We start from the raw sequence: 22,950 nt of genomic DNA on the forward strand, positions 1-22,950 counted from the left end.
AATGGAGCTTGTTGTGTTTGAGGTTCTTTTGCTGCTTTTTGTTTACTTATTTATTTATTTTTAAGATATCAGGGATTGCTGTAACCCAAAATAATCACAGGATTTTTTTTCTTCTTCCTGATGTTTCCACCATTTGATGCAATTTTGAGGATGTGATTTTCTTTCATTATGCTCTTTTGGTGTGGTGTACTTCTTGCAGTGCTGAGGTACTGAGATGCAAGGCAAATAACTCAGAATTGTTAAGAATTTGTCATTGACTAATACTTTGTTGGTTATCCTTATAACTGGCGTGCCTTGCGTATTGATGTTTTTTAAGTAAAGGAAAACATTATTTCAATTAGAGATAGTTGTTAAAACTGGTTCTAAGAGTGTGCGTGATTATTTTGATGCTTTCACAAAGCTGTTACCGTAGCATACTCAGGAGGCCCTGAGGCAGTGGCACAGCTGCATAGAGAAGCTGTGGATGCGCCATCTCTGGAGGTATTCAGGGCTAGGCTGGACAGGATCCTGGGCAGCCTGAGCTGGTGGGTGACAGCCCTGCCCATGGCAGGAAGCTATAACTGCATGGACCCTAAGGTCCCTTCCAACCCAGGCTGTTCTTTGATATATTAAAATTATTAACAAGTTAATTGGTGCAGTTAAACTGTAAAAAAACCCAGAAACTCTGTGGGATATTAGTGAGTCAATTACTTTATGGAAGGTGTGGGATTTTTCTTTATAATTTGAGGACAGAGGTCAGATGTAGAGGCCTTGTGGATCTTAGCTGGTAAACATGGATATCATCTAATAAATATCTAGCTATATGAGACCTATAGGCATAGATCTGAATGTACAGCTATTACGAATTGGCAGGTTCATTAGCTTGTGTTGATCTGACATCTGATGCTAGCTGCAGATCTTTAGGAGAAAAGAATTTATTATTGGCTTTGTAGTTAGTAGAAGGGAACGTCTTGGTATGTAATGCTCGCTCTGGCTTGGTTTCAGTCTATTGTACGATGTGTAATGGTGATACAAGGAATTGGCATTAGCTTGGGCCATTCTAAATAGTCAGCAGATCAGGATAAAAAATAGCTGATGACATGTTTATGACACTCATGGGGTTTGGAATGGGATGGGGATTGCTTGTTTGGTTTTGTTTCTTTCTAATGAGGCAGTCTTTAGGTTCCAAGTGGTTTTCTGGAATGATATTCAGCCTGTTGTTCTTATATAACCTTATTAATTGTGACTGAAGGTAGGAAGCGTTTTGTGGTTGTTTCTGCTTCATCTCTCAGTGAAAAGTGGGGAAACCTTATAAAAGGCGGAGGGTCAGTATGGTGCCAGAGTTAAATGTTGTATCATGCTTTTTCAGCCATTAATATGGTAACGGGTTTTTCTTTGCGCAGTTGCAGATGTTAGGACAAAATGAGGCACCGTCTCTGGAGAGCCAATTCCCTACTGGATAGCTAATGCAAAGTTACAAGGATTTTGTTATGTATGGAGAATTTTGAGAGATGTCTGTGATACAAGTTGCTATGATCTCTTTGGAAGTAAATGTCGGAGGAGAATTCATAATTAAAAAAAGAAAAGAAGAATAAATTGTTCGGCTCTGTTTGTCTAACTTAAGGGTCTTAATGCTGACAATTGGAAGTGGCTGTACTTTCTGTTGAGAGGTTCCTTCATAACCCCCGTGATTCCATGAATTGCTGAGTGACTGAAGGTAGGTGAAGCGAATCTCACAATCAGAGTTGTTTGTCTACGCGAGATTCTTGGAATGTCCTGGAAAGCACAATTCTTAATATTCTTTCTTCATCAGGCTCTGGGTAATTTTCATCCCAGTTCTGCTTAAAATTGATGAGAGATATTTTGGGCTTGTTTGAAGGTCCTGGTTTTCTTTCAGCCTTCATCATTTATGTAGTTGTAGCTTGCTGGTACGTAAATCACCCTTCTCGTGTGATCTCCCTGCATCCCCTATCTGTGGTATTTGTCTGCCACAATTTAGATCTGTCAGCATTACATTTATCTCACAACACCATGGTAAAAGGCAAAATTTAGAGTCTGTGTTAGAGTTTCTTAGGCTTTCCTATGTATTTTACAGAGTAAGATGGTAAGATGTAGGAAGGGCAGATGCAGAAGAATTCTACCTGCTGAATTTCCTGTGGCTTGAATCCATAGACATGTCACGTTGTACTAATTTTGATCAGTTAAAAACCTTAATGTTATGAAACCATTTTACTAGATAGAAAATAAATTCTTTTCTCATGTCTTTTTTAAAAGTCTAGACATGACGTATAGTAATTAGGAATGGTCAATAACTTTTTTTTGTTGTACCTTTATTGTTTGTAACAGATGTCTGGTTAAGGTATTTTTAATGCAGTGTTTTCACTGTTGCAGCAAATGAAGCTCAATGACAAAATGAAGCTCAATGACAGTATTATATAGAAAATTTAATTTTTCTAAAGCTATAAAAATATGCGGAACCAGCTTAGTTTTGGCAGCAGGTAAATTTAGAAGAAAAAAAGGAAGAAAGTAGATTGTACGTATACTAAAGTCAGAGCTTTTCATCTGTAATGTATTAAATAGAACTTTGTTCAGTTTATAGTATAGCTGGTTGTTTTTTTTTCCTTTTGCAAAGTAGAATCATAGAATCATAGAATCATAGAATTATCCAGGTTGGAAAAGACCTTGAAGATCATCAAGTCCAACCGCAGCCTAACCAGTACCCCATCTCTAAAAAAAAAAAACCACAAAAAAAACAAAAAAAAACCAACCAACCAACCAAACAAACAAACAAAAAAAAACCAAAAAACCAACCTCTGCTAAATCATATCCCTGAGTACCACATCCAAACGGCTCTTAAACACATCCAGGGATGGCGATTCAACCACCTCCCTGGGGAGCCTATTCCAGTACCTAACCACCCTTTCTGTAAAGAAGTTCTTCCTAATATCCAACCTGAACTTTCCCTGGCGCAACTTGAGGCCATTTCCCCTCGTCCTGTCACTTGTCACTAGTGAGAAGAGACCTGCCCCACTCTCACTGTAAGAACCTTTCAGGTACTGGAAGACGGCAATAAGGTCTCCCCTCAGCCTCCTCTTCCTCAGGCTAAACAGCCCCAGCTTCCTTAGTCTCTCCTCATAGGGCTGATTCTCCAAGCCCTTCACGAGCCTCGTTGCCCTTCTCTGGACCTGCTCCAGTACCTCCATATCTTTCTTGTGCTGAGGTGCCCAAAACTGGACACAGTACTCGAGGTGAGGCCTCACCAATGCAGAGTACAGGGGCAGGATGACTTCCTTAGTCCTGCTCAGCACACCATTCTTGATACAAGCCAGGATGCCGTTGGCCTTCTTGGCCACCCGGGCACACAGAATCACAGAATCACAGAATCACAGAATGACCCGGGTTGGAAGGGACCTCAAGGATCATGTAGTTCCAACCCCCCTGCCTAGCAGGGCCACCAAACATACATCTTTACTAGATCAGGTTGCCCAGAGCCCCGTCCAACCTGGTCTTGAACACCTCCAAGGACGGGGCATCCACAACCTCCCTGGGCAGCCTGTTCCAGGACCTAACCACTCTCCTAGTTAAGAACTTCCCCCTAACATCCAACCTAAATCTTCCCTCTTTTAACTTAAAACCATTTCCCCTAGTCCTGCTGTTATCAGCCCTTTCGAAGAGTTTGCTCCCCTCCTGGGAGTAAGTTCCCTTCAGGTATTGAAAGGCTGCAATGAGGTCACCCCGCAACCTTCTCTTCTCCAGGCTGAACAAACCCAACTCCCTCAGCCTGTCCTCATAGGGGAGGTGCTCCAGCCCCCTGATCATCTTCGTTGCCCTCCTCTGGACCCTTTCCAAAATCTCCGTATCTTTTTTGTACTGGGGGCTCCACACCTGGACACAGTACTCCAGATGGGGCCTCACAAGAGCAGAGTAGAGAGGGACAATCACCTCCCTATCCCTGCTGACCACCCCTCTCCTGATGGAGCCCAGGATCCCATTTGCCTTCCGGGCTGCCAGAGCGCACTGCTGGCTCATGTTGAGTTTCTCATCTATTAGGACCCCTAGGTCTTTCTCTGCCGAGCTGCTCTCAAGGACAACTCCTCCCAGCCTGTACAAGTGCCTGGGGTTCTTCCGGCCCAAGTGCAAAACCTTGCACTTTGCCGTGTTGAACCTCATTAGGTTCACCCGAGCCCAGCTTTCCAGCCTGTCAAGGTCCCTCTGAATGGCATCTGTTCCCTCCACCGTATCGACTGCACCACTCAGCTTGGTGTCATCAGCAAACTTGCTGAGGGTGCACTCCATTCCCTCATCGATGTCATTAATAAAGATGTTAAAGAGCACCGGTCCCAAGACAGACCCTTGAGGGACACCGCTTGTTACCGGCCTCCACCTGGACATAGAGCCATTGACCACCACCCTCTGTCTGCGGCCTTTCAACCAATTGCTTATCCATCTAGTTGTCCACCCATCAAATCCACTTCCCTCCAATTTGGAGATGAGGATGTGATGGGGGACCATGTCAAAGGCCTTGCTCAGGTCCAGGTAAATGACATCGGTCGCCTTCCCTTCGTCCACCGACGCCGTCACTCCATCATAGAAGGCCACAAGATTAGTTAAGCATGACCTTCCCCTGGTGAAGCCATGCTGGCTGTCTAGGATCACATGCTCATTCTTTATGTGATCAAGCATGTTGTCCAGGAGGATCTGTTCCATAATCTTCCCAGGCACGGAGGTGAGACTCACCGGCCTGTAGTTACCCGGGTCCTCCCTGCTCCCCTTCTTGTAAATGGGAGTGACGTGACCCTTCCTCCAGTCATCCGGGACCTCACCTGACAGCCACGACTTCTCAAATATGATGGAGAGCGGCTCAGCAACCACCTCAGCCAGCTCCTTCAGGACTCTGGGATGCACGCCATCTGGCCCCATAGACTTATACTCATTCAGTCTAAGGAGGCAATCTCGGACTTGCTCTACCCTTACAGTGGGGAGGGATTTACCTCCTTGGTCCCCACATAGAGGTATGGGGGTGCAAGACTTAGGGACGTGAAAAAGACTAGAATCCTGGCCACCAGTAAAGACCGAGGTGAAGAACTCATTCAGCACCTCAGCTTTCTCTTCATCTGTTGAAGCCATTTCTCCTTTTAAATTTACCAAAGTAGGTATGTCCGTTTTGGCCTGTCTCTTCTGGCCAATGTACCTGTAGAAGGTTTTCTTGTTGTTTTTCACGTCCCTCGCCAAGTTCAGTTCTACCTGCGCCTTGGCTTTCCTGATCCCACGTCTGCAAATCCGGACGGCATCCCTGTATTCTTCCCGGGTGACACAGCCTTGTTTCCAGAGCTTGTACACCCCTTTCTTCACCCTCAGTTCTCTCAGCAGGTCCTTGCTGAGCCATGCCGGTTTTCCACCTCTCCTGCCCACTTTCTTAATCAGGGGAATGGAGATCTCTTGTGCTGCCAGGAGGGCATCCTTGAAGAGCAGCCAGCTCTCCTCAACGTCCTTGTCTTTGAGGGCAGCGTGCCAGGGGATCTTGGCCAGCATTCCATTGAGTAGCTTGAAGTCTGCTCTTCTAAAGTTCAGCGTCCTGGTCCTGCTCTTTGCCAGGCCCACATCACTTGAGATCACAGTACTAGCTACGAGATATGGTTTAGTGGTTTGTTGGTAATGGGAGGACAGTTGGATTGGATGACCTTGTGGGTCCTTTCCAACCTTGTGATTCTATGTTTCTATGAAACTTGCTGGAAACATCTTGTTAGAGGAAAGGTGAGTCTTTAATAAGTTAATACGAACATTCAACTGTATCACATACATGACTATGATTTTTATTTCATTTGCCAGTATTCTTAGTGAAAATTTGCAGCCACTTCCTTCCCCCATCAGAACAAGGAAACAAAAGTAGTTTTTTTTGCCATTGTTGTTTTTAAATACATTAACAATTCGACTTCAATGAGAAGAAAAAGAGAAACATCTCCCTCATTTTTAGAAGGGTTAAGAAGGGAAACCCTGGGAGCTACTGAGTGGTCAACCTTACCTCTGTGCCTGGGAACATATGGAAGTGCTCCAGGACCAGGTTGGATAGGATTTTGGGCTATCTGATCTACTGGGATATGACCCTGCCCATGGCAGAGGAGTTGGAGCTAGATGGCCTTAAAGGTCCATTCCAACACAATCCGTTATTTGTTTCTATGATTTTGTATGTACAAAAGAGGCCTTAGTTGCATTTTAGGGTTCTTCCATGACACCAGAGCGTTGCAAAAGGATTTGAGAGGCTTATTGCTATTCTTCAGAACTTTAATTTTCTTTCAGTTAATATTTGCTTATATCTGTTCCACATAGATTTATTTACAAATGGTTTTTGTAATATTTTTCTAATACTTTTTAATGCCTTTCTTAATCTGTTTTTCCAAGAATACAAACAGAATAGAACATATTTATAGGTGTATAGTGGAATGTATTTGAACATCTATTCTAGCTTCAAAATCCAATTTTTGCCAAAGCTTGCAAAAATGCTTTTATTATGTAGCTTTTAAAGCCTTATATACCAGTTCCATACAAGTTGACACCTTATAACTCTTTATGTTTGTATGCAGAGGTTTTCTGTAACACAAACACTTCCATATTAAGATTTAATTATGGAAATCTCAATGACTACCTAAGTAGAGAGTAATATTCATCCAGGTAACAAAATTGTCAGAGTAACAAAGTAGTTTGTGCAGTGTTCTGTGATAGAGTAACTGGTATCCTTTTTACCCAGAGCTTTGTCAGGTATGGCATCTCATTGCATTTATGAAAGACAGCTGGCAGGTATCTTTAGTGTTGGTCAAGTCCTCTATAGGGTTGTTGAACAGAGTAAATACTCTTAATTTTTCAGTTTCAGGGGCAGAGGCATATCTGAAGGGTTTGCTTTTCCAACGTCATTGTTAAGAAATGTTCTAATTCTCTGAAGAAATGTCAAATGCTGTAAGGCTATGCATGTTATGGAGAATCATTCAACACAGGAAATATATTTTAAACCTAATGGTTATTTTCTGTCTTAATATGGTAAATGGATTTCATAAACACGTCCTGGGACCTCTGGGTTCTGTTTGTTTTTTAAAGTATTAGATGTATTAGCATGTTAAAAATAAGCTTCATTGGTGTGAAATATGGGTACTGCCTTATGATAGGACCAGGTTCTAAATAGTACTTTTCTTGGAGATAACTGATGGTTGTGACATGATTCATGATCGCAGTCCAGCATTGTTCCATTTAGTACAGTTCCTTAAAAGGCTGGAAACAGGCGTTTCTGTCATCTAACTGGAATTTGAAGCCAATGAAGACTTATTAGTCAAATGATGATTTTTATAAATAGAATTTTGAAATGTTTATTGTGAAAACAGGAAATACTTTTGAGAAGAGAAATTTAATGGAATTTATTTAAAGAGGAAAATAATTACAGAAACTGAACTGCCATTTCTAGAGATCTAAGTACTTTAGAAGTATCTCATAGGAAATGTTTTATAAACACGAGTTGCAGATTTTGAGCAATAGAAAATGCTGAATACAAAAAAAGGTCAACGTTGAGTATTGTTATTTCAGATGAAGGCATCGTCTCAATTTCAGAATTATTAGTGGGTGTTTTCAAGAGGAAGTTCAGTTTTAAACTTTAAATTCCTTGACTTCGAACACATCTCAATTTTTTCTTTATCCATCTTCCATTCCTTGCTAATAGCATTGCACTTTTCTACAATTTTGGAAAATCCTGGAAATCTGATCCAGGAATCATCAAAGCCACAGAAGAACAAAAGAAAAAGGTAAAGCTGTGAGCGTGTCGGACTTGTTCTTCAGCTGCCTTCTGACAGTTGGTTGGGGTGTGCTGTATGATGCATGGCATGTCAAGAAAGTGTTGTATAGGAAAGGGTTGAAAATACCGAAAATTTCCTTTCGCTTCTCTCCCAGGTTTCTGTCTTCTGTTCACAATAAGCATTCAAGTCTAACAGGCCCAAAGCTGCGTTTAGGTTGTTCTCAGTAAGAAAAAAACAAAAATTTTCAATTTTGGTTTTCAATAGAAAAAGTTTAAAAAGTCTTTGGATGAAAATGTAGAGATGTAGAATTTTACCTTAATGTAAGAAGTGACTCATTATGGGTTAAGTGTTGCTTGTTCAATGCTATAAAAACTTTCCAGACTTTAAAGCACCTCTAGTTCTTCTTACATTTGCAATTAAAAGCATTAAGTTGTTGAAGATTTTAAGTATAAAACAGCCAAAACCACTGGCTGTCTTGCTTTAAAATAAATAAATATTAGAGAAAATATCGATGATCTTATGAGATTTAATGCTTCTTAGCACTAATGACATTTCTTCTAATTTCTATGCATTTTCAGCAGCCAAACTGAGCATTGACCATGCCAAATATATCAAAGCACCAGGAACGTGTTTGTTGTTTTGCTTCATTCTGAGTTGTCTAGAAGCTCATGTATCACCAAAAGCTGAGTTCTGTGTTTCTATTTCTTGCTCACTTGTGGAAAACAGCTGTGTGGATCACTGTAAAGCCACTCTGAGTCATGGCCTTAGGAAGTGATAAAGATGTCACAACCTTTAAAAGATGGTGGTGATGGCTTGAATGATTTTTTTCTGATATATTATTACTGAGTTTTGTTCATCAAATTTTCTGTGCAAATTCCCTGTTATTGCAGTTTTGCCAAAATAAAACCCAGGTTAAGTTCTCTTTCTTCAACAGGGCTAAATTAAGTTCACAATTGCCTATTGGTTCAGATACACCACATTGCACAAACATGCAATTCATTTTATCCACGTGCACTAGTTATACGTGGGTACAAAAACCTTGTTGAACTGTATAGGAATTGTAAAAGACAACTTCCTCATTTAGATGTTTATCGTTGTAATGTTCTGGATTTCTTAGCTTGCAGCTAACCCAAGTGTAAACTGATTTATTATTGGGGGCATAAACCTCTGTAGGCTATGTCTTAACTGGGTGCACTGTAGTATTTCGTCATATTTTTCATAATTTGTCTCCAAGTGTGTTTACACAAAGTTTGCCCTTAGCTTTTGAATGAGTAAGAAAAAGATTCTTCTAGTTCCATATGACCAAGTTAAGGATGTTTGGAAATGCTGCTGTAAGCAGTATTTTCAGATGTTTATTCTTTGGATGATATGTCATGTCTTTTTTTATTTATCTAGCATTTCTGCATTACAAAATAACCAGAATTTTTCTTAAAGGAAGAAGTCAGTTTTCACAATTAAATGTTAATAATTTGAAAGCACAGAAGGTAGATCCAGGGCTCACAAAACACACAAAAGTGTGTTTGTAACGTGTCCTCCCAGATCCCTCTGTGTTGTAAGTTCTAAGGAAAGCTTGATTTGAGGGCATTTTACATACACCTTATCAGCTCTATTCTCATGAGTTTTAGGATGTTTCTTGTGGCTATATTGAACTCCAGTGTTGAGCATCACATGTAAATTCCTTTGTGTATCTTCTCACTAGTGTGCAGTACAGTTCAACTCCCACTGAAGTCAGTGAAACTACTTGTAGTTGCGTGGAGTGAGAGTCTGGAAGGTTGCTTTGATGAAGATGAATATTGCGCCAAAAGCAACTGGAAGCAAGCAAAGCAAAAGAAAAGCCCAACTTTCAGAGCTTAGTTAAGAAATGTTAGAAAATTGTAAGACTGTTCCTTGTTCACCTGAGATCAGAAAGAGAGGCACTAAGACACCCCTGGACTGCTGACTGTAGCTTTTATCATCTACTTTGAGGCAAATAATCCTGTAAATGTTTCCTGACTAATTAAGTATAGTATTGTGGGGAAAACTTCTGCACCTTCAGTCAAGTTAGTGCTTGTCATCTCGTTAAGGAAGTGACAGTTTTATTCCTGTGATGAAATAATACCTGTGAGAACCATATTACTGCTTCTCCAATGAAAAGCCATGTTGATGCGTAAGCTATATGTGGTTTGAAAGGGAGCAATAGGTCTGTTTAGTGTTAGGCAGTTTATGCTGAGTGAATTCCTTCTGGATCAAGAAAGGCTATTTTGGCAGAAGATGCTTTCAGGATATTTTCCGTATGTGGCATCGTTTAAAAGTCTCATGTGAGACAGCTGCTGAATTTTGGAATTTGTTGGAAAGCATGTAACAGAGTTGTAGGTTTCTGCTGTTCCATCAGTGAAGTAGGTACTGAGGGAGTGCACAAAATAAACAGTTACGGTTTAGTATGTGGGAATAGGGGTGATTGAAGTGATACCTCTTCATGTTCTTCAGTTCAGCCATGAGTATAATGTCTGCACGGGAGGATTTGGTTTGCATTCTTTTCTTTCTAGAAACTTCAACATCTGAGGAAAGCGATAAAGACAGATTTAAAGTTTTTGATGGGATACCTCTAGAAATGGCCTTTTTTTAGATGAGCTGATTCTGCCACCTTCCTGAAATGTCTTCACTGTGTTTCTCCTTAGAAATTTAGAAATCAGGCTTGGATTAACATTGGATGAACAGAGTATGTTTAAAATCAGTTTCAACCAAGTTTAACTTGCTCCTGTATGTAGCGAATACCTGAAATTTGTAGGGTTCACAACCTTTCAGTCAGACACATTATTTGTTGTCAACATTTGTTCGTATGCTAAACTCTGTTTTCATTTTCTTTTTTTTTTTTTTTTCCCTGCAGACCATAGTAGAACTTGCAGAGACAGGAAGTCTGGACCTTAGTATATTCTGCAGTACCTGCTTGGTAGTGTATATATATATATATATATATATATATATATTTCTTTTTTTCTGTGCCAAAAGCAGATGATCCTATACTGAACACACTCTTGTCCTTACTAATTCCATATAAAGGGCAGAATTTATTTGCAGTCTTTAATTCATGCAGTATTGTCAAATAATAACATAATTGACACAAAAAGCCTCTTGCAACAATAAGGAAGAAAAGTATTCATAGTAAATGAATGTATTTCTTTTTTAAAATAAGACAACTTTGTAATTATCGGGGCAGTCAGTATTACAATTTAATGCTCTGAGCTACGTAGAACATAAATGATGTTATATTCTTAAAATCAAATCTGGAGTGTGATGTACAAATGCGGCAACTTACAGTTGTGTATGTGTGTATATCTCCAATTGCTTAATATCAGATCTTCTTTCTTTGTTGCTATTTTATATTTCTTTCAAAACATGAACTTGAAAAAAACATTGTTGAGGGTAATCAAGAGTTTTGAGCTGCAGTTGCTGAATAGCATTCCTGTCTTTAGAAAATAAGCAGAACAGTTTAGGCCTTCATTATGAATACTGCTGACAGAGTCATGGAACTGGAACTCATTCTGTACTTTCATCACTGAGAAGCTGAAATGAAACCGGTTGCTATACAAAGCTCAAGAGCTGGAGAGAATAGAAGAACTGTAGGGAAAAAAAAATCATTTATATAAAGCAATTAAGGTTGTAGCGTGCATGTTTTTGCTTTAAATAATGTATAGGTTGAGGTTAATAGCTAGGATAATGTTAAAAGTTGAAGTTATCTGGGGTGTTAACAAAATAAGTTATTTGGCATTAAACTGACTTTTTGGTGTTCCTAACAAATGTTAATAATCATTGCAGATACGGAAGCCAGTGAGGTCTAAACACTGTGGTGTATGCAATCGATGTATAGCAAAGTTTGATCACCACTGCCCGTGGGTGGGTAATTGTGTAGGTAAGTAATCTTCTGAAATACAATGCCTTTGCACTGTCTGATAAAGAAGGCAAAACCTTCTGGAAATGATCCTGTGTGTTGTATGGGATTTTGCCTGTTCTTCTTTCACAGTGAAAGTGAGTTGGCAGAAAAACTGTAGAGGACTTTTGATAGAAGGAAGATCATTTTTAATATTGGTTCTACATTTTCTTTCTATACACGATTCTCTGTGTTAGTCTTACCTGTAGTGTCTGTTTTATACCCAGACTCACAATCGTTTTCTGTCTAATTCAGTTTCTTGTATGTATGTTTATTCTAACTTGAATTTTAGTTATTTAAGAAGTCAGTTAAGTTTTTAATCTTTCTACAGTAAGAATATTTACTGATTCCACAACTGACTCTTTATCCATTTGCCTAATGCAAAATTTTTCATCTTTACTACCAGTTTTCCAATGGGAAAGTGTACGCATTCAAAAATGCAGTTACAGTAGTTAGATACAGAATGGCTTACTACTGAGATATTCTCTTTTTTACCCCCTCACACCTTCCACCCTTTAATTCCCAGAATGAATTTCATTTTTTTTTCCCTAGTGGTGATATAAAGAACTGATACAGAATGGGAATGTAGTCTCTAAATGCTGCAATTCCACATCTTCCTTCTTGAAAAACCTTCTTGAAAAGCTTACTTGAAAGCCATTATTATGCAGAGGCTTCACAGCTAGAAAATGAATACAACTGCTTCATTTCTTTCTTTTTTTTTTTAAAGACTTGAGTAGAGGTAAATTCAGTCTTGGGGAGGAATTAGGACCTGGATTCATCGGCACTGTAGTCCTTTCAAGTATTAATAATAACAGTCACTGTAGTTTGACTGTTCTTAGGGAACAGGACAGTGCTGACATTTGATTTGTTAATAAAGCATCGCTGAAATCTCACGGAGATGGGCTTGAGTTATTCCATTCTCTTTCTCATTTCCTGCTGTTGTCACTATATGAGTTACTTTTGATTTATATTATAGATGTTTTACAGTGAAGAACTAAGAAATCTTGAATGAACAAAAAGGCTGAGTGGGCACAAGCTCAGATTTTGGAGACAGCATCAAGTGGCAGTTTGATATTTGCTTTGTGAGAGTGCTGAGATGTACTTGTCAGTGGGACAGAAAGACCCAGAGTTTTAACCAGTAATTTGAAAAGCCTAAAAATTGGGTGGAGAGGGAAAAGACAGACCTTAGTTTGTGTCTAACAAGAGAGTATGTGAGTAGCAGGACTAGGGTAGGTAGAGGTAACGCAGTGGACTTTTTCTTGTTTGGTTGGTTGTTTTTTTAACAGCGGTGGTGGTGATTGGTTTTGTTTTTTTCCCCAGAAACAGTGGAGATGAAAAAGCAGAACCTTCTCGGTCCTGAACAAATCAGGATAACTGTTGATAAAAGTAAACGTGAGGAAACTTGAAAGTATGCTGGGAAAAAAAATGAGGAGTCACACCATGGGAAGGGAATGATGCTCTAATGACCTTATATGGCTTTTCTGCCTCCAGTTCCTAGGTGGTGACTATGAGCACAGGATTACAAAACAGAATCCATTCTTAAAACTGCATTCATGGCATGTTTCCCAAGAGGGAAAACATGAATTATGACGGAAAGGTTAAATTTGGAAATGTTTCATGTAGTCTTCAAATGCGTTAAAAGGACAAGAATTTTACCATAGATAAGGTTGAGGAAAGAGTGTGTACAGACACTGTAAAAATAAATTCTTTGGGCTTTATTTGCTGTGCAAATAGACGAAAAGAAGGACAGGCTTAAAAAAAAGGAAGAAGTTTGGCAATAAGGACAAATTATTTTCATCATATCTGCAAAAAATGTCATGAATGTTGCAGTGAGCGGGTCTCTGAAGGTGACTGATCGTACCTGTCTTTCTAATGGAGAATCAGAACGACCAAATGCATTTCACAGGTGGTCGTTTACTAAAACACAAAAAGTATTTCTCATTTTTAAACTTAAAGTTAAGCAAATGCCATTTCAGATGCAAACCGTAGGCTTGTGACAGAAATCTGTACTGTCTATATATATAATCAAAACTATATAGAAGAAATTAGCAGCAGTTCTTAGTGCATTGTCTTAACCGGGAAGTCGCTTGCTGCTTTCCTGATAGTCCAAGGAAAACCTGTAGAATACAGTGCTGTGTTTTACTCAGTCTTAAATAAGATGCAAAAGAAAGGTGGATTCTCTACTTTTCCAGTATTAATAGTGACCAAGGCTGGTTTTGAATTTGTTTTTATGAACAGCTCCAAAAGTGGTAGTAATACCTTAGGGGCATTCCCAACACTCCTCGTGTATACTCTTAGCTGAATGAAAGCAACGTTGTAGCGTATTTTACATCCAAAATAACTTGTTTGATATTCAAGGAAATGTCTGTCACCCAGTCTAGCTTGTGTTTATGTGTGTTTTTCCTCAACATTTTCATGTAGTCATTCAATTTGCTTGCAAAAAGCACTTGATTATTTTCTGCCTCCAGAGGATGTTCTTGATTTAGCAGGCCAAACATCTGATAAAATGAAGAAGTAAATAGTGTGCTTGTAGATGATGACAGCCGAATCTTTGTAGCCCACTGCAGACTCACTGGGTTTAGCTTATAGACTGATGCTGTTAGAAGGTTAAAACAGTGGATGTATTTTATAGATGGAAGGTTGAGTCCTTCAAAATTAGGGCCCACTTGCATAAGAGACATCATCTTAGCTGTACTAATGTTTAAAACAGAGCATTCTTCTAAAAACCGATTTTTCTTGTATTTAACTTCAGTTAAAATGTTGTACTTGTTTTTGTGCCATTTGTTACGGTAGCCAGCTAATTAGGCCTTGTCTGTTCAGTTTTTATCTGACTTTTGCTAAATGTTTTTGGTTGGGCTTAAACACACTTGAAGCTAAGCTTCGGGTTAATTTGTTACAGTCACAGATCATGCATTTGTCTCATCTTCCTGTTTATTTTAAGAACTCTGCGGTCTGATAATTTTTCTTCTGCTGTCATTCTAAAAAAAATTACGTATTGATGTGTAATTCCTCGTTGTTCTGGGTTCTGTAAAGCTGTTAACAACGTTGTTCTAAATGTTGTATATTAATAATTGTATTAACTCATGAAAGAGGTTACCTATAACAGGAAGTTAAGCTTCCTGGTGTGTTTTGTCTTCTGAAAGTGGAGTAATTTGATCTCTGTTGTTCTTGTGCAACTTTAGGAGCGGGGAATCATCGCTATTTTATGGGATACTTGTTCTTCCTGCTATTTATGATCTGCTGGATGATTTATGGATGTATCTCTTGTGAGTAAATGTGTGGGGTTTGTTTGTTTTGTTTTGTTTTGAATTACTTAAAAGTCCATGACAGGAGATAAAGTATTTATACAGGGTTTTGCCTTATCAGAGTTTTTGATGTTCCTTATTCTGGAATTAAACTGCACATTAATCATTTCCCTTGGTAACTTAATTAAAAGATGTTTTCTTGTCCTGTTTCTTTGTCTTCCTCACGGCCCTGTGTGTGCCTGTGTCATATATTCGGTGACTTGAAAAAAGAAGCCAGAACAAGTAAAACTCTTTCGGTACACCACTGTTTTCATATTTCATGCAACGTGTTCTGATGTGAGGTTTATGTTGATGTATAGTAAACATAACTTAAATCTTCTGTATGGTGTTTGTTGCTTTTTTTTTTCCCTAGACTGGGGTTTCCACTGTGAGACAAGTTACGCAAAGGATGGATTTTGGACCTATATTACACAGATTGCTACCTGTTCTCCTTGGATGTTTTGGATGTTTCTGAACAGTGTTTTTCACTTCATGTGGGTGGCTGTGTTACTCATGTGTCAGATGTATCAGGTATGGAAGAGCATTTCATTTGGGAGTACATAGGTATATCGGATAGTTGTTATCCAAATGTTCATGTTCATTATGCAAGACCAAGTGTTCAGTCAGCCACAGCTGAGGGAGGCATCTGTTGTCTCTGCATAACTGAAGGCATCATTCGCTTCTCATTCATTTATGCTTCTATTTTTTTATTTATTTTTTGCAGGAGGTCAAAATACTTTCCATTCTCAGAATGACAAAAAGGCAAAATAGACCAGAGGAAAGTAATAAAGACTAATAAAAGTCCAGAGGATAAAATCTGTGGGTAGAAGTAGGAGTAATGCAGTATGCTATTAGCTGGGTGGTAACTTCAAGTGGGACACAATAATTTCTTAAACTGCTTCAGGGTGATTCGTCATCACATGACTTTACTGTAATCTGACCAAACCCATTTTTTTCTCTATCCTTTTTAATGAAAGACAAGTTATGCTGGAAGCCTTTCAATATTGTCATTAATGAGCAGCCAGACACTGATTTAATCTGCCACAGATCCTGGAAATACAAATTGTGCTCTAAGATTTAGGTACAACTTCTTAGGGAATTTGAGTTTTCTCCTCCTTTCTGTAGAATGTTTGTTAACAATATATGCCAATTTCAGAATCTTGTCTACGCGCCATTTGTTTTTCTAAAGGTCTTTGTTGGTCAAGACAAACGAGTGAAGATAACTATGTGTATTTCACGTGGCTTTCTAGCCAGTCTGAACCTCCAGACTTCTGTAGCAAGATGAGTGTATAACTTTGGAGAGACCCTTCTGTCATATTTGTTGTGACCCACTGAGCTTCACATTGAGAAACCCTGGAAATATGATCTGTGTGCAGATGAATCTTGGAATTGTGCAACACTTGGAAAAAATACATTGCATTGTATTTTGTACCATTAGTGTAATTAGGCAACATAGTCTTAGCACTTGACTTATGTATTAATCCTCTAAAAATTACATAAATTAAACAGTCATATTAATACAGTGTAGCACTTAGAAAACTTAGGATCTTGTTTGACAAATCTTTCTGTAGAGTCTGACATAAGAATTGATGGTTTTGCAGCTACACAGTCTCTGCTATTGCTCTTTGTTTTTTCCCTTCATCATCAAGTTTTGACTCGCCCTTTATATTGAACTGGCCCAGGCTCTTGCCAAAGTACTGCATATGAAAGAAAAGTAATTAAAAAACTTTACTTCCAACTTCAAAAGTTGGCCATTAACACCTCATTTATAAACATAGAAATGAAACTCTGCTGGGTTTCATGGAGGGAAAGAAAATGCTTGAGACAACAAGTAAATCCAAATGAGGCAAGCAAGTCCAAGTTTAATTTTCTCAGTGTTCATGTTTTTGTAACATGTAGCAGAGTTGACTTGATATTCCACTGGGAATTATAAGATTTTATCTTGCTGCAGACTATTAAGGGATTTCTCACAGTTCTGTTTCCAATTACATCACAGTACAGTAAACTCCAGTTTTATATGTGCCCCATTAGGCTGAAGTAGTTGGAAAGTTATTACATAAAATTGTATTCTTTGAGCCAAATGATTGTGGTTTGAAACAAACAAACAAACAAAAAACCTTTTTTCTAGTCATCTTTTTGTCTGCTGACAGAAAAGTTTTGCTACAAATTTTTAACTGGGAGGGAAATACAGTACTGTCATAATACCGTACTGTTATCAGAAATGTCAGAAGAAAAAGAAAGCGATTCAAATGCAGTGTGAAGGAACTCCTGAATCTGTTATTTACTGTGCACTTCTGTTGGTAATTAATAAAGGCATCTCCACCCTATGACCTAGCAAGGCACTATTTGTTCAGTGATCGTGATTTATTTCTGATCACTTCTAAGTATTTTGCACAGTCTGGTACAGCGGTTGTATGGCATTTTATGTTGGGATCCAGCCATTTCAGCAGGACAAAAAATTGTTCTTCAAAAGAACAAATATTTAAAAAAAAAAAAAAGAAATTCTTTTTCTGCCTGTCTTATGTGGGGCTTGTTTGCCTGTTTTTATGTTGGCTAAATTGCTTTATTTATTTGTTTTCAGATATCTTGCTTAGGAATCACTACAAATGAAAGAATGAATGCGAGACGATACAAGCACTTTAAAGTTACAACCACATCTATCGAAAGCCCATTCAAGTAAGTTTTAAAGCATAAACGTGCATTTCTCACTTGTGTTGCTCTTCATGTGTGAATTGTGCAGCTTTTTGAAAAAGTACATAGCTAAATATGGGGTGCAAGATGTCCCAGGAGCTGAAGTGGATGTTGTGCAGGTGAGATACAGGTTTTTTGATGTATTGAAGAGTAGGGTGTATGGTGAGGTTCTGGTTTTTGTAGTGATAAGAGTGCAAGCTAAGAGAGAAGTCCAGGATGGCGTAGCACTGGGATGGTTAGTACTTGTAGGAGGGGAATGAGGCAGAATGGAGAAGCTTGTAGAGTCAAAGCAGGAATTAAATGAAGACATGAGGCTGGAAAATTGGTGGGTTGAGGACATGTAGTGAAGGAGCAAAGAAAGGACAGAAGCACACTTCATCCTGCAGTGTATACTGTCATTTCTGTGAGAGCTGCTGCTCTTTCAGAGAGTACCCGAAGGAAGGGCAGATAGAAGTCCTAGTTGCATGTAGTTGATTTTTGTGCTGGAATAGAAGCTTGTATGATTCTTTAATATCTTCACATACAAAACCTTTATTGAGAAAAAGACAAGCAATTCTCAATGGTTGACATCTTCCTACAGAAGAAAGTTGTAGCAAAAACAGGTAATTACATTTTCTGAAAAAAGAACAGAGTGGTAGGCAGGATAGGAAAAACAAACTACCGGTTTTATCCCTATATTGATATCCAATTTGCAAGCCATATTTGGTGAAACGGCTGCTATTATACACATGGTGTTAATTTTTATGAGTCTTGTTTCTAAAATAACTGATTGGCATCACCTGTCAAAATAAGGAGTGGTCATCTTGTTGCTTTCTCCTGTTCTGGTGTGCTATCACGTAAGCTTGTTTTCCAGGAAACAATGAACATATTCAGTCCGTGTGCCATTATTAAAAAAGAAGTATGTGTTTTGGACTTTTGGTGCAAGAATCTTGAATAAATAATGGTGAACTAATTCAGCAGCAGAAAGCCCTTGAATGTGTCATCTACTTCCTTAATGCTTCCTTAACTTTGTGTTGTCTAGGAACTTCACTGATCTTAGACCTACAGCTGTGAACCAGTAAGTGTGACAGAAATAAACATTAGGAAACAGAAGTGATTCTTGGTCAAAACAGTGGATAGTTGAAGGAATAAGAAAGCAGATTTAGTGTCATGATTGTGTCCAAGGACAAAAATTCATCAGTGCAATGATTTATTTTAGAACTTGTTCCGTCAGCAAACACTAAGACAGTTATTATCTGAATTGGTTCTATGCAGTTAGGAACTTAAAGGGTGAGAAACTGAATCTGTAGGAAGGCAAAACAAACAAGGTACTTTGTTAGAAGAGCTTTGCTATTACTTTTTAACATGTATTTCTCTTCTGTTTTTAGCCATGGTTGCATAAGGAACATTATAGACTTCTTTGAATTCAGATGCTGTGGTCTTTTTCGGCCTGTTATCGTGGACTGGACGAGGCAGTATACGATTGAATACGACCAAACGTCAGGATCAGGCTACCAGCTGGTGTAGCACCACCTTCATCCTGCGAGCATATCATATCTGAGTGGTGCCTGAAAATCTTTTTTCTCTCTCTCTCAAAACCACATCCCTTGAAGAGTAGCATGCTATGTGTAGGGCTGGTGATGAATCTTAAGGTACCTTCTCTTCATCAGAATTTTATTAACAAAAGTAAAAATGGACAGAATAAACTGCCAAACCTGATAAGGAAGAGGAGGAAGATCAAAAAGGGATTTTAACAGTTCTTAACATGAGAATTATTCGCAACAGCATATTCACAGTATTTGTTGCTGTCTTTTTTTATTTTATTTAAGATCTCTCACAATGGAGCATGACATTATTGGAGTATTGACATACGTAGTTATGTTGTGCTGAGCAGAACAATTTATTTCCCAATATGAATAATTCCACTGAAATGAGAATCTAGAATACAAAGCTGAATTTCATGATGCAAAGTTGACCGGTTGCTTTGGTGTAGTTCCTGTAATGTGATTTTTTTTTGTTATTATTACAGATTTTCTGTAGTATTATGTGCATTGAAACATGTGCTCTACAATACTGTGATAAACATCACGTGGTGGGGATCCCCTGTAATGTTCAGTTATAGCAGTAATGCACATCTGGTAATGCTAAGAAAAAAAAATACGTTGCCCACATTTTTTGGTGATGATTATTGTCACTGTGTACTGGTACAACTAAACACTTGTGGAAGCTCTGTTCTGAGACTGTATAGTCTGGAATAAAAGATTGCACGAATAAGGAAAGCTCTTCTGTCAAAGACGAAGCCGTGCTTAAATGCACGATGCGCCTGCAGAAGCAGGTTGCAGTGTATAAAGTACAGGGGGAAAAAAAGTGAAAAAGAGCTCATTATCTTTGAAGTAAATGTATAAACATTGCACAGACTAACAGTGCTTCAGTACTGCCTTTGGTCCCCTGACAGCACAGTGTAACGTGGCTACAGATGCGTTCAAAAGAGTAGTTGCATGGGGGAAACCAAAGATGTGAAAACAAAAATCTCAATTATAAAAGTATCAAGTAAAATAGTTTTAAATAGGCTGCAAATGCAGAAGATGCCATAGTTACCTGAAATGCTCATTTTGTACGGGCGTAAAATAATGGAAACCAAACTTTGAAAAGAATAAAACATATCTCCAAAATAGCACACGCACATAGAAAATGTAACATTCTGAAGAAGGTGGTGTATTGGCAAGTGGGAATCACCCTTAATGTTTTTAAGTTCTCATGCTACAGAATGTTCGGAAGGTAAGGAATCAACTGAAATGGCATTCCAAGGGGGCTTTTCTTGAATGTGATGCACTGATTTTTGTTATGGTGTTTTCATATACTCATAGTGAATTGTTCACTGCTTCCTTAACTATTGTTTACAGAGAGACTGAGAATCAGGTTAGTTCTTTTCTAAGTGCTGTAGCAACCTAGTGGTTTGAGAATCCTGTGAGGGGAGCCTGGGGAGGGGACCCGAAAGCCGATGTCTGAGACCAGTGTAAAGAATGTGTATCTGTACATAAATAATTTATCAAATAGTTTTCTCATTGTGAGTGTGTGTTTAGTATATTTAAAGCTGCTCATTTTCATTTTATTCAACCAAAAAGTATAGGAAGATATCTAATGAGCTTTTAGTGATGTTAAATATTGCTGTTAATAGGCGTTACGCCCTGCAAATTCACTGCATGTTTGATGCTTGGCAAAATTAGCGTTTTCTGTAATACGCAGATTACAGGTAATAAAGCAATCTAGTGGTATTCCCGCCCCTTGCCTTAGTAGGAGGAGCAGTGAAACTGTAAATAGTTGATGTTCAGTATTTGCAAGTAAACATTTTTTTTTTCCTGTAGTTGTTTGTGGATCTCGAGACACACGCTTAGTTTGCAAGTACCAGATATCAGGATTTACAGAAGTGCAGCATTAAAGTACTTGAATGTTTAATACTGGAAAAACCAACATCATCTTGGACACAGTTTTGGTGGAGAGGTGTGGGCATAGGGGGAGGCAAGAAGCCTTTGCTGTTCTTGTCAGACAGAATTGTAATCCCAATTCCATTTCGGTGAAAACAGTTGCTGTCAGTTACTCATCTTTTTTTTGTAACCTCAGAACAAAGTGTGAAGACCTTGCAATGCCATTCATTTATTCATAATGTTCTGCATACTTGTTCACTTCTCACATTTCTGTTGGGGGTTGGTTGACTTGAAGAACTGAAGTCCACTCTATTAAAAGCCGCCTAGCATCAGAAGAGCGGTTCAGCACGTGAGGCAGGTTTTGGTTTTCGTTGCCCAGTAGCATTAATTGCCATGGATTGTCCTGCGGTCCTTTTAAAAGAAGTGTGCGAAACAAGGCGATCTTTGGTCATATGTGGTGAATTCTGCACTATATTCACTTGGTAAGGATTCTCTGGTGATGGTTTTGTGAAGGCCTGTAGAATTGGAGCAATATTGGTTGTTATTAACATTAACCTGTGTGTGGATTTGGGATGTGAAGTTTCCAGTGCAGAATGTGACTTGTCTCGAGTAACGTTTTTGGATCAGAAGTTGTGAAATGGCGCAGCGGGGGGAGCCAACTATGCAGCATTTTTCTGTCAAGTTATCAAACTTGCAATTCATTTGTTGAACCAAAACTGCGTTGCTTCTGAAACTCGATGAAGCTCATCCAGACCAACAGCAGATCAGACCAGCTTGATCTGATCCAGGTAGAATAAATGGGAATTTTGTCTTGGCCCTAAACATGTGCTGTTCCTTTGCAGGTTTCTGTATTCTTTGATGTCCACCAGATTTATTATTATTTTTTTTTAATTAATGTGTAAAACAGCATCACTACATTTTAAGCTATGGATTTTTTTGGTATATTCTTTATTTATAACTGTGCCAAGTATTATTTTAATACTGTCAAGATCTTGATGTATTACATTGTGAACAATAAAATCTGTAAAATGTTTAATAAATTAGCTCTCCTTACATAAATTAAATCTGTTAAATTTTGTAAGTTATTAATCAAATAAATATTGACTCTTAGATGCAGTGTTTGTCTTGACTTCTGGTGTGGTTACGCATAGCACTGGCTTTGTCCGTTCTCAGAAGTCTTCCTGGAAATGGATATCACTATGAGGAAGCACTTCCATCACGTCACAAGGCTACAGAAAAGCGATACTGTCATTGTCTTTGTGGCCTCAGCTGTTGGGGCCTGGATTCAGATCCCGAGTTTGAACCAGCCTTGTCCAGGTTGCTCTGCAGTGGGCAGAAGCCTTGTGCACAGCAGGGGCTCTTTGGCTGCAAAGGCTGCATTGAGCGCTGCTCTGCCTTCCCCTCAGCCTCTGTGTGGTGCAAGAGGGAGATGCAGTCTGTGCCTGGATTTAGTCTTCCTTCTTTCTTGCAACTATTTGCAAGGGTCTATGTACTGTATTTCTGGCCTGCAGATGGTGAGCAAACAGATTGAGGTTTCTTTCCAGTATAAGCGTGTGCATAAATGTATGTAAGAAGCTGGATTAAATGTTATTTCACTCATTTGGTCATTAGCTCTTAAATATGCATGTAAAGAGCAGCTCTGTTCTCATTTGTGGGATACTCTACGTGTTTGAGATGGTAGCATCTATTCACGATGGTGACAGTGACAAAACTCACAGTAAGTAGAATTTCATGGCTTAAATGCTGTTAAATGGTCTTAATTTGCAAGAATTTAAGAATGTCTTTCCTAAAGGACCCTCAGTTTATGCACTGAATGAAGTTTCTTGAGACTACTGTATATTGTAATGCAAAAGCCTGATAGGAGCTTGTATAAAAACTTACAGTAAATTACTGTTTAAGTGCAGGAATCC

The 22,950-nt window shown here is 38.7% G+C and overlaps 1 protein-coding gene across 1 annotated transcript in view; it reads left to right on the forward strand.

Moving 5' to 3' along the window:
• The window catches only part of ZDHHC17 (zDHHC palmitoyltransferase 17), a 65,501-nt gene extending 43,344 nt beyond the window's left edge, over window positions 1-22,157 (forward strand). The window contains exons 11-17 of the mRNA XM_072336375.1: window positions 7,639-7,763; window positions 10,621-10,683; window positions 11,550-11,643; window positions 14,844-14,927; window positions 15,319-15,476; window positions 17,527-17,621; window positions 19,004-22,157. Of these exons, the coding sequence (XP_072192476.1) occupies window positions 7,639-7,763; window positions 10,621-10,683; window positions 11,550-11,643; window positions 14,844-14,927; window positions 15,319-15,476; window positions 17,527-17,621; window positions 19,004-19,142 (758 nt within the window). The 3' untranslated portion in view covers window positions 19,143-22,157. The remainder of the gene's footprint in view (window positions 1-7,638; window positions 7,764-10,620; window positions 10,684-11,549; window positions 11,644-14,843; window positions 14,928-15,318; window positions 15,477-17,526; window positions 17,622-19,003) is intronic.
• Window positions 22,158-22,950: the final 793 nt, after the last annotated feature.

The sequence above is a fragment of the Excalfactoria chinensis genome, chromosome 1, assembly GCF_039878825.1.
Source record: "Excalfactoria chinensis isolate bCotChi1 chromosome 1, bCotChi1.hap2, whole genome shotgun sequence".
Classification (NCBI taxonomy): domain Eukaryota; kingdom Metazoa; phylum Chordata; class Aves; order Galliformes; family Phasianidae; genus Excalfactoria; species Excalfactoria chinensis.